Source organism: Zalophus californianus, chromosome 15, assembly GCF_009762305.2.
Source record: "Zalophus californianus isolate mZalCal1 chromosome 15, mZalCal1.pri.v2, whole genome shotgun sequence".
Classification (NCBI taxonomy): domain Eukaryota; kingdom Metazoa; phylum Chordata; class Mammalia; order Carnivora; family Otariidae; genus Zalophus; species Zalophus californianus.
The window spans coordinates 11,998,735-12,015,054 of NC_045609.1; the positions used below are offsets into that span (position 1 = coordinate 11,998,735).

Consider the following 16,320-nt stretch of genomic DNA (forward strand, 5'->3'; position numbering starts at 1 on the left):
AATGGTAGGATATTTAATAGATGGTGTTAAGAAAACTAGGTAAACCTTAGAGAAAAAGAGTACCTAGTTAGATCTCTACCACATTCCTCACTCCAAAATAAATTTGATGCGTCATGGGGACAACCTGTCCCTCAATAATCAAAAGAATGTTGGGGCGCCCGGGTGGCTCAGTCGTCAAGCGACTGCCTTCGGCTCGGGTCATGATCCCAGGGTCCTGGGATCAAGCCCCGCGTCAGGTGCTCTGCTCAGCAGAGAGCCTGCTTCTCCCTCTCCCACTCCCCCTGCTTGTGTTCCCTCTCTCGCTGTGTCTCTCTGTCAAATAAATAAATAAAATACTTAAAAATAATAATAATAATCAAAAGAATGTTACGTCACACTTTCCTCTACCTGCGTAGCATCTCTATCAGGACCCCCACACCGGTAACAGCTGTCCCAGGAAAGACCTTGATGCCCAGGGAATAGCAGAAGGAAGGGTATTTACTTTTCACTCCACACATTTATGTTCACTTTAAATTTAGAACCACGTGTATATATTTACTACATCTGCATATGTGCACCTAATTAATAGCTATATGTGTATTTACTTTCATAATTTAAAAAAAATGCTTTTGAAAGTTAAAAAGATAATCTTTTGAGGTTTTCCTCATCCCACTGGCCTCAACTAGAAATGCTCAAAAATAGAATGGAACAGAAGATTTTTATTTAACTTTGACAATGGCTGTGATGGTCTTCTCGCCCCACTGGGGGACTCATCACAGCCCCCACCCCGGCTGTCCCTTTCATCTCCCTTAACTCACCTTGGCATTAGCAGTATCAAAAATAGTTTCAATGAGTAAGATATCAACCCCACCATCCAGAAGCCCTTTGGCCTGCTCTTTGTATGCTTCAACGAGCTCATCAAATGCTGCAAAAAAATAAATCGCATCCAGGACGTCAGTCATCAAAATCCTCTCAATGACCAGGACAAGCTATGTTCAGGCCTGGCACCTGTCAGCTAACTATTGCTGGTTTCTAATGCTCAATTTAAGGACAACATCACCTTTTGTGAGAAACCAAATAAAGAAATGGAGCAGTGATGTTGCTGAAAGCTGTAGACTGAACACAGTCACTCCTAAACACTTACCACACAACCTCCTCGTCCCACTTATGAGCCAAGAATGACTGAGTGAGCAGGAAGGTACATGGTTTCATGAGCCCTGTACCTTATTTTCAACACCTTTAAGGTACATCATTCTTCCCAGGAATGGTTTTAATCAGTCCAGCTAAGGGATGAGTGTGAGGAACAAGTAGAGAAACCTATCACCCTGCCTTGGAAAGATGGCAGGTCTAGTCACATTCTCTCATACTCGCTGTGGTAAAAGGCTTCAGTCCTATGGACTTCACTCCTGCCTGAGAGAAAACCTGTCTTGAAGGGCAATTTCGGTCTGAAACCAAAGTGTTCAGTAATTCCTGGGTACAATTTTTGTTAGAAACATCTTGAGTTGTCCATTTCCATTTGAGAGGTCATCCCCCTCCCCATTTACCTCCCAATGAGAAAAAGACAAAGGCTTGGATATTCAACAGGAAAACCCAAGTAGTACCTTTATGCTTGCTGTATACAGCACAAGAAAAAGGAAAACTTAGCCCCTCGTGGTCATGCCTAGATCAAAGAGGGCATCGACCACGCATAAGTCCAGCATGAGCAACCCCTGGTGAAGAACTATGATATCACCACATGGAAAGTTCTATAACCAAAAACCTACAAACCATACTTGCCTGAACTTGTCATCTACACAAAATTCTTCACCATACAAAGTATCAGTACTATTCAGCTAAGTTTAATTCTTTTTGTATTTCATTGTCTTGATGCTTAAGAAATTGACCTAGATAGCTAGATTTTTTTCATAAAATCTCAATGTAAGTATGTTTATATATGTTAATTTATAATGTCAAAAATGCTAGTATGTTTATATAGTCTGGAGTGCTTTCTGACATAAAATGGGGGCCCAGTGGGTTATTCCATAATAGACCAAGGCCTAGTGTCCATATTTGCTCAACTTCTCAGTTTAAAGCTTTCTCTTGATTAGTTTTCTTTCCTCAGCTGATAAAGAAGCATGATCACAATACCATGTACATTTGAAATAATAATAGTAGTAATAATAACAAGATCTTTTTATTTAGATATTTACTACATTCCAGGGACCATTATAAGCCCTTTATGTCCATTAAGTCACAATAACCCTGAGGAAGAGCCTGTTATTGATCCCATTTTACAGATTTTAAGATCACTGAAACACAGATGTACTTGCAGGAGGTCAAAGATTATTTACAATACTCACTAATGTTCCTGTAATCTGGTCTCTCCACAGACGGGGACACAGATAGTGTCTTATTAGTTGGACCCAGAGCTCCTGCCACAAACCTCTTAATTCCTTTGGGAAAAGAAAAACAAATGTAAAAATCTCTAAAGAGCTTGACCTTTTTGTTGTGACTCAATAGGCTATAAGATTTTCCCCTAGAACATAGGTCTATAATCCTTTATCCACAACTCGGAAATACAAAAGCACAGATTATTTTCTTAATTCATTTGACAGGAAAACTTGACTTCTGGACCAACAAGAGGCTCTTTATAGTCTTTATCACACTCAGTGAGACAATGCACAGATTTGACTGCAAATGTGTATCTGAGGATGGGAGCTATCCCGACCCCACTGGGAAAATTATGAAATACAGGGATGTGTACAGCTGATTGCCAAGCCAATCCAAAAGACTCCGAATTCTTGCCTATCGGGCTTCAAAGTGTGTCAGTAACTAACTCTTGTTTATCTCCACAGCCATGTTTAGATAAATTACCTCCCCTTACTCTTAAGGAATCTGGAAGGTCCTGAACCTAACACAGATTCTACAAAAGCTCCTCACAGAAGTGTTCAACTTGAAATGCTTTCCAGTATCGTGCTGCAGGCCCTTCACTGGGGGGAGACTATTAGATCGGGATTAACAATTATAAAGCCCAAAATTAAAATATGAAACAGAGCAAATCTTACTGTAAGCACTCTTTTAATAATTCTTTAATAACCTTTCCTCCAGGCTAGAGTCCAGGTGCTTCTACAAGAGCCTCAAAAGTTAGGTTCATCTACATGTCATAACTGAAGCCGGGGGTACACGGCTCATCACCTTTGGTGATGGTAACCACTCAGTAACCTGGGTTACACTTCACAATTTAAGTGGTGAAGACTACCGACGAGTTGATAACCCAGCCTTTGAACAGGTTACCTTGCCCAAAGCTGAACAATAATGTGCGTATAAGAAAAATGTCCTTATCTTTCCCTGCTTTCGCTGGTTTCATATTCTCTGACCCGCGACTCTGTTGGGGTAAACAGTCTATGCACATCCGTGGATTTTAAACACTATCTCCCGGAAGCGGAGTTCCCATAAATTGCTTCGGTCTTTCTTCATTAGTATGCTGTGTCTCACTTCCTAGCAATTTTGCTTTATATTCTCCCCCGTTGGCAATAATTCTACATTTCCAAATCTTAAGGGGCTCCATATATTTCTTCTATTCCTTTCCCTCCCTCAGAGCCTCCCCACCAGCTGGCGCCCAAGTCATGCTATGGCAGCCAGCCAGGAGGGTAGTTATTTCAAGAGGCCGCTTTTCATGTTCCAGCAAGGCTGAGTCTCATGCCACACTCCTGTGTGTGCTGCACAGAGCCTTCAAAGACATTAGGGATAGGATGCGGAATATGCTCAAAAGGCAATGGCTCCTCACCTACAGAAGCCAATCACAAGGATGATGGTTGCTTCAAAGATATTTGAGAAGATCAAATATCTTCATGTTAATCGAAATAACCAGAGCAGGCAACTGCCACCTGCATTAGCTATTAATGTGCTTCCAAAAGGAGAAAAATCACCTTAGCTGTAAACATGCGAAGAAGCTGTAACTATGAAACGAAAAAGTAGCTATGGCTACAAAGTGAAGCTGGAACCCGCAGTAGAGGAAACCCCCAGCCCAAAACCCAGGGGGACAGAATCAATTCAGAGAGACCCAGGAGGGCTTGATTATGAAACTGCAAAGAAGTCACCTACCCACAGGTACAAAACAGTACCTGCAGTGTTGCTGGTGGGCCACTTGTCACGGAAGGGCAAAGTGCAACAAAGACAGCATATGATAGCTGCGACTCTCAAAGGAGCCACCCTCGCAGGCGTCCCTTACCTGTCTGGAGAGACACATCCTCGGCTGCCTTTCTGGCCACCCCCGCAGAGCACTTGTTCATCTGGTAGGCCTACACATCAACGCAAACATTAGCTAGCACTTCGCTCCCTCCACCCAATAAATCAGGGATTCGTGACCTTATAAAACCCAGTTTTATTCAGTAAGGAAATGTCGAGTGAATTAATAGGAGGTCTGAGCGAAATCTTAGCCGAGAAGGAAGCAGGTGAGCCAAGAGTCCTTGAGAACCGCTCTGAGCTTCTTCCCCTTAGCCATGAGCTAACTGATAGAAAAAGGGCAATCTCTTGGACATCTGGTATGTCAAAGAGTAAGCTGATGCAGTTAAATCCTCTGCGAATCAGAGAAAGCACAGGAATGGAAAAAGCACAGGCTTCAGAGACAGGAGACGGGGGGTTGAGGACCAGCTCTCTCAGTGCCTGCCTGGGCAGTTCCCTTAGCAACTTCTCCGGGCCCTGACTTCCTTCTCTGTACAGTGGTTGTACTCAGGGGTTCTCAACTTTTTGCAGATTATTAACCTCTTTAAAATTTGGTAAAGGGCCATGAACCCCCTCACTAGGAAATAAAAAGTATGCATATACACACAAAATAATGCCTACAATTTAAAGAGGTTCACAGGCCTCCTGAAACCCTTTCCCAGAACAGGTTAGAAGGTGCTAGACTTGTGGTCTTCATGAGCCCTTCTCAGATCCTATGCGCCATGGTAATTAAGAAACCAGACAGAATATCCTAAAATAGGGGTTGGCAAATTCAATAGGTCCCAGGGCAAATCTAGCCTAGGCCAGTTTTATAAATAAAGTTTTATTGGGATACAATCAAGCTCATTCATTTGCATATTGTTTCCTGTTGTTCTTGCACTATAATAACAGAGTTGAGTGGTTGCTATATATGGTCCACAAAGCCTAAAATATTCACTTATCTGGCCCTTTACAGAAAAAGTTTGCCAACTCCTGCCCTAAATAAATCACACAAAACTAATCATTTTCCCTTGATAACCCAAAGGACGCGAGATCTCACAAAGTGCCACCATCATGAGAGAAATCAGTGTTGCACGAAAACAGAGGCATGCGTCTGGAAAAATCCCACACAGACATGGGTACGGCAGCATCTACTATGTACTCCCATCATCCACATTTTACAAAATTTGAAAAAGAAGCATCATATTGATTCAAAAGAAACCAGATCCTTCACCCCACACCCACTAGGATGGCTACTATCAAAAAAAAAAAAAAAAAAAAGAAGATAACAAGTGTCAATAAAGCCGTACAAAATTTGGAATCCTTGCATACTGCTGGTGGGAATATAAAATGGTGCAGCCAATGTGGAAAACAGTATGGTGGTTTCTCAAAAAAGGCAACAGAATTACCACTTCTGAGTATATAATCAAAGGAAATGAAAGCAGGGATGCAAACAGATTTTCTGTACACCCATGTTCACAGCAGCACTGTTCACAATCACCAAAAGGTGGAATCAACCCGAGTGTCCCTAACAAATGAATGGACAAACAAAATGTAATACACACACACACACACACACACACACACAGGCCTACATATATATACATACATACATACAGGGGAGCATTACGCAGCCTTAAAAAGGAAATTCTGACATTTGCTACGACACAAGTGAACTTTGAAAACGTTAAGCTAAGAGTCATAAAAGGACAAAAACTGTACGAGTCCATTTACATGGGGTCTCCTAGAGGAGTCAAATTCATAGAGAAAGACAGTACGAGGTGGTTTCTGGGGCCCGGGGGGTGAGGGGAGGATGGGGAGTTACTGAATGTAATGGGTACAGAGCTTCAGTTTTATAAGATAACAAGAGTTCTGGAGATGGATGGTGGTGCTGGTTGCACAGCAAGCAACATGAATATATTTAATCCCACTGAACCGTACACTTAAAAATGGCTAAGACGGTCCATTTTATGTTACACGTGTTTTGTCACAATTAAAAAAAAAAAAAAAACTGCCACCCAGGGCATAAAAAAGGTGCACACACAGCTGATCATTGTGTTTTTATCAGCAACCACACTGCTTAATAAGTATCATTTTTTACCTGATCACTTGCCCATAAAAGAAACCAGTTAGAAATGAATGGTCTGCTATGTTCATAAGCAGAGAGATTCAAAGCGTTTTCCCAGTCTGACCACAAGCAGCAGACAGCTAGGCATCGGCTTGACGCTGCAGCATCTGATGGTTTTCTCACTAGCAACTATCAAGGAAGTAAATGCCCAGAAATATCTTAGTTTGAGGAACAATGGCATTCTTACCAAGTGTTCAAGGCCATAGTCGGCTTGGGCAATGTGAGTGCTGCTGAAAGTATTTGTTTCGATGATATCTGCCCCAGCCAGCAAGTAATCCTGCAACGAGATAGCAGTGTCAGTGCTTGCAGTTTCAGAGCCCCCGTACCCCGGCAATAAACACATCTGTACATCCCCACCAAACACCCTGTGACTGCTCACTAAGCAAAGGCACTGCACTAGAGGCCAGAGATGCAAAAAGATCCGAGGATTTCACAGAGAGGAATGTGGTATAAATAAACAAACGCAGAGCTTGAATTCGGACACAGTCCACATGCTAAGCTGGGTGAATGGAATCAAGTTCCTTAAACCCTGAGTTTCAGTTTCCTCATGGAAAGTACTAGAACCCAGCTCCATGGCGTGGCTGCGTGAGATGACACAAGTTCTGACCCAGGATGACGCTCTCCAGCCTCAGCACAATTTGATCCCCACTGGCGACGGCTCTATCTCTGAGAGCCCAGTTTTGCCCGTAATTGTTTCAGTCTCTCTCTGCGAGTCCCTCTGAGCCAGATCTGCACTCCTTCTAGAACCTGAGGATCTTGGTGACTTCCTCTCCTCCCTGTTCGAAACCATCTTCCTCATTTCACTCTTTGGACGATATCTCCTCAACCTCGATGTGATGAACACTCTGGAATCTCTCGACTCCCTTGATTTTCCAATAGTGACTAAACCCAACCCCTCCCAAACTGATGAACATTGCTTACAGAATAGCTGGGAAATGAAAACCAAGATTTACACATATCTATAGGAAGTCACAAACATCCTAAATATCCACCAACTGGAAAAAACTAAGCTAGAATGTATCCATTTTATAACATGCTTTATGGCAGCTAAAAACATTGTGTATAGTTACATATACTGACATGCAAAGATCTCCAAAAATATTGAGGAGAAACCAAAATTGACTGATATGTAAAACAGGACACCATTAAGTGTAAAGCATACATGTACACAACAGCATGAGTTTTCTACAGGTAAGTATGTATACACATATACATATGTACATGTATATGTAAATGCTTAACAAAGAAATCTGGAAAGACATACAGCAACTAATGTAAGTGGTTATCTCAGGAGAAAAAATAGAAATTTGGAGTAGTGGTCAAAAGTGAATTTATTCTCTGGGGCGCCTGGGTGGCTTAGTCGTTAAGCATCTGCCTTCGGCTCGGGTCGTGATCCCAGGGTCCTGGGACGGAGCCCCACATCGGGCTCCCTGCTCCGCGGGGAAGCCTGTTTCTCCCTCTCCCACTCCCCCTACTTGTGTTCCCTCTCTCGCTGTGTCTCTCTCTGTCAAATAAATAAATAAAATCTTTAAAAAAAAAATAAATAAGTGAATTTATTCTCATCTATGGGTTTTGTTTTATGAGAGCAAATTGAATTTTTTAAAAAAGAACAAGAAAAATTGGAAACAACATTAATGCCTAGGAATAACTGAATTACTTATCAATAATATATACACAGAATATATTATGAAGTTATTAAACCATGTTTCAGAATATTTAATGCTCATACATACAGATAAAATGCAAATTATAAAACAGTATCAACGAATATAATTAAAATTTAATTTTTAAAATCCCAGTATAAACACTAGATTAAAATGTAAGTTAAAATATGTGAATGAATAGTAGTTACGTCTTGGTATTGATATGTCCTGGTTTTGATTTTCTCTTTTATGGTTTTCTTTTTTTTTTTTTAAGATTTTATTTATTTATTTGTCAGAGAGAGAGAGAGAGAGAGAGCACAAGCGGGGGGAGCAGCAGGGCAGAGGGAGAAGCAGGCTCCCCGCTCAGCAGGGAGCCCGATGTGGTGGGACTCGATCCCAGGACCCTGAGATCATGACCTGAGCCAAAGGCAGATGCTTAACCATCTGGGCCACCCAGGCATCCCTCTTTTATGGTTTTCTCTATTATCTACTTTTTTTTTAAGGCAATAAACATGTATTGTCTTTACAATTAGGGAAAAAAATTTCTAAGTTCACAGTTTTCTCCAATTTTGTGTAGATTTGAAAATTTCCATACTATACAGTTTATTTTTTTTTTCATACTATACAGTTTAGAAGGGATTTCTTCTAGCTCTTCATCCTCTCTGTCTTTTCTCCTGGCTCAATATCCCACTCGTGGACTCAGGCAGGACGTCCCTCTATTCCAAACCTATTCCAAACCTATTCTTGTCGATTTCCAAACCTATTCTTGCCAGTTTAAAAAACGTGTGATCTGAGGCAAGCTACTCAATTTCTCTACTCCTCACGTTTCTCATGGAGAAAGCTCTCAGGAGTAGAGGAGGTCATGAAGGACAGCATTTGTAGAGGCTAGCAGAGGTTTTGACTTCTGTTTCATGAGAGAGATGCTATAGGCTAGGAATGCCTGAGGTGCTCACCCGCACTCCTCGCGGACAGCTCCCACACACATTTCCCTGGGCAGAGCCCAAGGTGTGGCGACACCAGCCCTTGTGGTATCTCAGCAACAACCGTGGGAACTTTTGGGAGAAAAAGGTGTATTACTCACAAGTCCTGGCGGGTTCAGGCATGCCCAGGGCCATGCTTCAAAGGGTGAGGGGCAGATGGGCGGCAGGGGCCTAAGCACAGACATGGGGTTCTGCCTTTTTGGGGGGTACAAAGATGGGGCACCTAGGGTTTCACAGTTTCACTCTTTACTGCTGAATTTGGGAATCAGGGTGTGGAAAGGGAACAATGAGAACAGTCAGTTGTCTGGGTCATCCAGGGCTCTCCAAGAGCAGAACTCATGGGTGGGAGCAGCCTGGTATCTAGTTGTTCAGCGAGTAGCAGCATCATGTTTAATACAAGAGAGATGTCTCTGAAATGGATATCTTGGCAACCAAAAGCCTAATGTCAGGCATTTACATTACCACCAAAGCAGCTTACTGTCAGGCACCTACATTACAAATATAACTTGGACATTCCATTAAAATTAAACACCAAGGTATCTGATCTATGGTCACTAGCTCTACTAGAAATAGCCACGTGTGAAAAAAACACAGTCTGTTTTCCTTCTTCATCCATGAACACAGCATGCTCTCCACATCTCCGGCTAGTAAATGCGCCCCCAGAAATGGGACACCCGAGGTATACTTTGTTGTATTTACAGCCATTTTTGTTCCATGTACCTATTGTGGGAACCTCATTATTCCATCTAGATGCCTACCTAATACACAGGGCAAGGATTCTTTCCTCTAACAAGTATTTACTGAGCGCCTCCTATATGGGAGAAATGTTCTAGGCAGTAGGGATTCGGTAGTGAAAAAGAGGCATAAATTCTCGCTCCGCAGAAATTTATAATCTAGCGATAAAAATCCACATGAACAATAATGACAAAGCCATGGGCATGACAGTTCATGTGATTTCATCAGCTACACTGTAAGAAGTGTATTTGTGGGGCACCGGGTGGCTCAGTCATTAGGCATCTGCCTTTGGCCCAGGCCATGATCCCAGGTTCCCTGGATCAAGCCCTGCGTCAGGCTCCTTGCTCAGCGGGGAGCCTGCTTCTCCCTCTCCTTCTGCCTCTGCCTGCCACTCCCCATTTGTGCTCTCTCTAATAAATTTTTTTTATAAAAAAAGTGTATTTGTAACCATACAAAGCAATTCATACCCATGATGACATTCCCAATCTATAAAAGACTAGGATTTTATAATAGGATTTAACTACATATTCTCAAGGCCTAGCAGAAACACTTAGTTACCATTCTTCTGGCAGAACCACACCTTTTCAAGGACCAATTTTCAATCTTCTAGGACCTAGAATTCCCATTATGAGCAAAGGAAAGGCATTCTCAGCTTTTCTTCAAATGAACGCCATTCTGCATGTAACCTAGAACAAAGTCTTGACCACGCAAGAGAATGATCCCTTCCATTCTCGATGGATCATTTAATCACAAAGTGATTTGTTTAAATGACTTTTTTTTTCCTTAAGAAGAGCCTGAAAACACCTACAGCAATGCCCTTCTCCAGAAAATAAAACCTTCTCACTTCACTGGTAAATACACTTTGTCCTTCTAACTGAATCCAGACCAGGAAAACAGATTCAATCACCTCAATACCTCTTCTGGTTGTAATTCTATGAAATTCTGATGATAACCTATCAAACAATTTCGTTCTGTGTTTATTTCTAAATTTTTAAAAATCTACCGCGCCCAGTTCCTCATTTCTTTATGCTGGCTAACCATTTTTATTGGAGACAGAAAAAATGGAATGAAAGAACATAGGATTTCAAGTCAGGAAGCCTCCCTAACATCAGGCTCTGGGAGCCTCAACTTCCAAATCTTCAAAATGAGAATAACCACCATCTTTTGGTTTTTCTTTATCGGGGCTATTGTGGTGACTTAGGTAAAGTAGTGTATGTGAAAAGCCCAATTTGCCCAAGATTTTTATGGTCTTTCACTGGAGTTTAACTGTCTCGAAGGCAGAAAAACTACCTTTCTCATCTCCTTATCCTGAATGCTCGTCTCAGTGCAAGACCTTTATTTGGTGCCCAACACCTTCTTTGTGAACAAATCACCTCTTTCTTCTGTACCTTCTAGAGCCCTCAATTTGCGGAGCGGCTCATAGAATAATGGACTGAGAACAGGAGACACAGCGGATACTATACCTTATGGATTTGGTAAATGACATTGGGTTGAGTTATACTTAAAATGTCATTGTTGCCTTTCAGCGGCCTGGCGTGATCTTGAAATTCGTGACCTCGGAAGTCTTCTTCACTTAGCTTATGCCGCTGGATCATGGTCCCCATCCCTCCATCCAGCACCATGATCCTCTCCCGCAGAATGGTTTCAATCTCATCCTGCAGGCTTTTCTTCACACCTGCTTCAAAGAAAGTGAAAATCTGACTTTCAAAACCAGGGGGAAAAGATGTGTGGGAAAGGTTTCTAAGAAATACTGGAAAGCCACAGAAACTATGCTGATTGGAGTCCCTGAAAATTCCTAACATGGAGCCTCCTCCCTGGTCAGCTTTTCTTGGCTACCCTCAACACAGCCCACATCTACTGTCCCAAACTGCACTCTTTTAGCTCCAAATCCTTGCACTCTTTTAGCTCCAAATCCTTCTCCCTCTGTAGGAGATTCTACCTAATCCCATCCAAAGAAGTCTTCTATTGGGAGCTCCAAAATTCACCCCACCCTCCACCTCATAATCCTCTTACAGCTTGGCTTAAGCTACTTTCCTTCTCTCTGCACTTAGGGAAGAGCACATCTGTACCCACTGCAGGTCTGTCTGTACCCACTGCAGGTCTGATGAAGCATGCCTCTATTCCTCCTCCCATTTTCATAAAAAATCTAAGCACTTTCCCATGGGGTCCCTACTGTATTCACTTCTCAATCCAGAAATATAAACTATTTTCGGTCTTTAAGACAGTTTAGTATTTACCATAAAACAACCTCACCCCCACATATACAAGTTCTGAGATCTTGTGAAAGGAGTTATATGCAAGAAGTCAAAGCTTTTTTTTTTTAAACTCTAAACAAAATATCTGACTTTTTTTAAAGATTTTATTTATTTATTTGGCAGAGAGATAGAGAAAACAAGCAGGCAGAGAGGCAGGCAGAGGGAGAGGAAGAAGCAGGGAGCCCGATGCGGGGCTTGATCCCAGGACCCCGGGACCATGACCCGAGCCGAAGGCAGACGCTTAACCAACTGAGCCACCCAGGCGCCCCCAAAACATCTGATTTTTTATTAGAAATTTGACAAACATATTCTATAATTTATGTGGAAGACTAAAAGTCCAGAAAAGGCTAAATTAACTTTGAAAAAGTAGAAAGAGGTTATTTGACCCACTAAATATTACAACATACCATAAAACTATATTCCCACGAAAAAGGAAAAGTAAAATATAGAATATCTTCATTACAAGTCTCAAAAAGCCCAACCTATAATATTAAAAAAAAAAGATGAATTTGATTCCATAAAAACTAAGGATTCCTATGAAATGAAAGTTACCATAAACAAAAATAATAGATTATGGATTGGGGGAAGATTTTGCAATATCTAAAACTCCAAGGGACTAACAGCTGTAATGTACAAGGAACTCCTACAAAGATACGAATAGACAAGTCAAGGAAGAAGAAAATAATACCCAGCAACTATATGAAGAGATGCTCAAACTCATTAGCGAAGATGTGAATTAAAACAAGATGATACCCATTTGTACCCAGTAGTTGGACAATAATTAGAAAACTGGATAATGCCAAAGAAAATCTGAACCCTCCAGGATGCTTGCTGGACAGCCATTCTGGAGAGCAGCCTAGCAGAACTTGGTGAAAATTAAGTACGCGGAAAACCCAGCAATCTCAATCCCAGGTGTATTTCCCAAACAAAATCTCAGGTTGATCCGTCAGGAACACCGAAGAGGATGTCTGCAGGAGTGGCACGTTGGAGACAATGTTGGGAAATGGCCAAGTGAAATGTGGTGGATACTCCTGGGGAACACTGCACTGCTATACGGTAACGATGGAATACTGAGCGAAAGGGTCAGAAATCGTCAACTTACCAAGGTACTATTAACATAAATTAAAAATACACACACAGAATAGAGTACAAGGAAACATATGAATACATGGCAATATGGGAAACAGGCCACCTGTGGGAGCAAGAGAACTGTGAGCAGAAAATGAGATTAAATGGGATACATAATAAAATGGGAATTGCATGCATTGGATACAAAACTCCCCTCCAACTGAGGCCCTTAAAAATCCCCTGCTTCTACATCATCCACATGCTTATTTAATCTTTAGGGGATAAGATTTCCCGTCTAGAGAAACTAAGAGGTCTTCCTGCCGGATTTGTTGGTTTAAGTGTTCACTGGTCTTATCCTAATGTATTCCCCAAGCTTTTCCAGTAGGGGGTTATCACTCACTGGCTTCTAATCACTGCCGCCCCTCCAGAACCTTCTCATTAGGGTAAGCCACCTTAGCAATTCTCCTTTCCCTTGGTGAGCAGTCACTGAGATCTTCCATGAAGAACAATGATAACCTAAACACCCTCATATTTATCTATATTCGGTTCATTACATACCGAACATTCTGTACAGTTTACTCCTGACTAATCAGGTTCTTAACAGAGCAGATTCTCCCCAACATCTCTCACAGCGAAAACAAAAATATACAGCTCTGCATTTCCCCCATTTAGCCAAGGCATTCTGCTGCTGATGAATTTAGATGAGAGGAAAATCACGTATTTCCTTTTTTAATTAAAGGGAAAGGCAAGAAGTCATGAGGCAGAGATATTATTCAAAGAACTATATGATCCGCCTCTCTACCTCTTCTTTTATAGCAACAGTGATAAAATGTTTCAGTCACCTTTCCACTGGTTTCAAGAACAATTTTACCAGTCCCATATCAGAATCCTAGAATCAACAGGGTCACTAGCTCACCTCTGATAAATTTCCTTCTGAGTTATGAATTCAATATTCACCACCCTGCCAAGCGGAACACCCTCATTCCCCCACAGCCAGCTATGCTCTGTCTACTTAGGAGTGGTTCTCTTCTTTCTACATTTCCTACCTCATACCTCACATGTTTTTATGGGTATGTTTGACCACAGCTTTTAACCAGGGATGACCTTAGAGGCCCAGATCCCATCAAAAAGTTGAAATTATTGTCCGTTCTTGAGCCAAACTCGTTTTTTTCTCATTAGTCTCAGAGCCATCCACATCAGAATCACTTGAGATTGCTACTCCGCATCACAACTCACTGCTCATTTTACACAGTGATTCTATGCCACTGGAGTTTGCAGAACGACTGCTCTAACCCTGATGTGGAAAAGAAACGTTTACTGTTAAGTTTTAAATAGTTCTCTGGGTTTCCTTATCTGTCCCTCAACACGTGAACTTTTTTTGTATGAGCACAGCAGGTGCTCAATAAATATGTATTGAACTGAGACCGTTAACTCGGGGAAAACTGCCATTGCGCCCCGCCGGAATACGTTGCACTGAACTGCGAAGTTACTTTGACATTAAGAGGTGTTTCGGGCGCGCGGGGAGAGCCCGGTGCCTCGTGGCTGCTGATGGTCTGTCTGGGGAGGAAGGGGTGCAGGTGGGGAAGGAATCCAGCAGAACAACGTGGAACCTCCCGGCTCCTCCGCCAGTTCAAAGGTGCCGCCCTCCCGCCCAAGGGGAAACCTGGCGCGCGTCTCCAGGTGGCGAGGAAAATTACCCCAGGGATTAGGAGCCCACAACAGGAGTCAATAAACAACCCAGCCGCGGAGAGCGGGTGGCAGCGTTACCGGAAGGCGTCAGCTCTGGCAGCGCGGGTGACATGCCGCCGAGTCTCCTCCTCCGCAGGCCAGGGGCGAAGCCGGGAAGTCGCACTCTGCACAGGAGGACAGGGCCAAGAGTGACGCCAGCCAGCCCCGGCCTCCGCGGCCCAGGTAGCTGCTCCGGAGCCCGCGGCGCCCGGGGCCTTCCGCACACCGTACGCCGCGCGGGGGACCTCCCGCTGGACCTGGGCGCGGCGTGGGGATGACAGGCGCGCCCTCGGCCGCTACAATGCTCGAGCACGTGCTTTCTTCCCGGTCACCCGGCCGGTCCTCGGCGCGGGGCTGGCGGCCACACACGCGCGACCCGAAGTCGGGTCGCGGGAAAGGCGCAGACTGGACCCGAAGAGGAAGACGACGTGGCGCCCGGGGCGCAGAACCGAGGATCGCAGCCCCTAGTGCTTTGGGACACCTTACAACGTTAGTTTCTCCGCTCAATCTAGCCTCTGCGTGGGAGGTCCTGCCCCTTCCGGCCTATGATTGGTCTGTACGAGCACGTCGCGGGCATTGGCGGATCCCATTTTAACCAATTACCGGAGGGTTTGCCCCAGGGCTCTCTGGGAGATGTAGTCCAAGGTCCCACGCAGCCAGTGTTGCGGGAGCCCAAAACTGTAAGTCCTGCGGAGGCTGGACACATCTCCAAGCCCGAGCTCCGGAAGTGCGGCCCGCGTGGCCTCTCCCAGTTTAAGTCGTGGTGCCAAGTGGGCGCTGGTTTCAACCTGTTGTGGTGTCCAGAGCGGGGAATTTGGAGTCAAGACCAATTCTGGTCACGTTTTGCTACAGACTGGTGCGGGGCAAGATAATTAACGTCTGAGTCTCACCACTCTACAAGCAGGAAATGATAGGGTGGCAGTAACTGCTATTTTATAAGATTGTAGCAGGGAGAAAATGAGATCCTGCGAAAGCTCTATGAAAACTTTGAAGTACATATGTACGTGTTAATTGTCACTTATTGACAGTATAACTACGTATCATGCATTGGGCTACGCACTTGGAATGCAAAGAAAGACAAGCTACATCTCACCCCCGGGGGCCTCTGTTTTGGAGAAAGAACTCACAAACTAGTTAAAACTAACGATTGAACAGGAAAAAAATGAGAACCACATACAGTGTGCCAAAAGAGCTGCATTAGGGGCGCCTGGGTGGCTGAGTCTGCCTTCAGCTCTGGTCATGATCCCAGGATCCTGAGACTGAGTCCTGCAATGGGCTCCTTGTTGGGTGGGGAGCCTGCTTCTCCCTCTCTCACTCCCCTTGGTTGTGTTCCCTTTCTCGCTGTCTCTCCCTCTGTGTCAAATAAATAAAAATCTTAAAAAAAAAAAAAAAAAGAGCTGCATTACTCTAAGGGTTTGGGGGGAAAGCTTCAGGAAGTAACTGGGATTTGAAGTAAGAGCTCTCCAAGGGGAAGAAACTCCCTGAGTAGAACACAGCACTTGAAATAATTTGAAAATAAAGGACAGCTCCGTAAGGATGAGCATGGTAGAGGGGAGGAAAGCAAATGAATCTAGAAAAATAAAATTGAGACCAAATTGCGAAGTTTACTAATCTTTTTATTT

General features: G+C 43.4%; 1 protein-coding gene across 7 annotated transcripts in view; it reads right to left on the bottom strand.

Moving 5' to 3' along the window:
• MTR (5-methyltetrahydrofolate-homocysteine methyltransferase) overlaps positions 1-15,991 on the bottom strand; it is a 100,617-nt gene extending 84,626 nt beyond the window's left edge. For 6 of the 7 annotated variants that reach the window (XR_003520298.1, XR_003520297.2, XR_003520299.2 and 3 more), the window contains exons 1-5: positions 11,111-11,573; positions 6,477-6,566; positions 4,190-4,259; positions 2,319-2,411; positions 798-904 (exon numbers count right to left, since the gene is read on the bottom strand). Coding sequence is in view for 4 of the 7 variants with exons in the window: in XM_027595882.2 (XP_027451683.1) it covers positions 798-904; positions 2,319-2,411; positions 4,190-4,259; positions 6,477-6,566; positions 11,111-11,449 (699 nt within the window). In the remaining 3 variants the exon portion in view is untranslated. Of the gene's footprint in view, positions 1-797; positions 905-2,318; positions 2,412-4,189; positions 4,260-6,476; positions 6,567-11,110; positions 11,574-14,737 lie in introns of those variants that run through there. The other variant, XM_027595885.2, reaches the window with a different exon arrangement.
• Between the last annotated feature and the right edge of the window lie 329 nt (positions 15,992-16,320).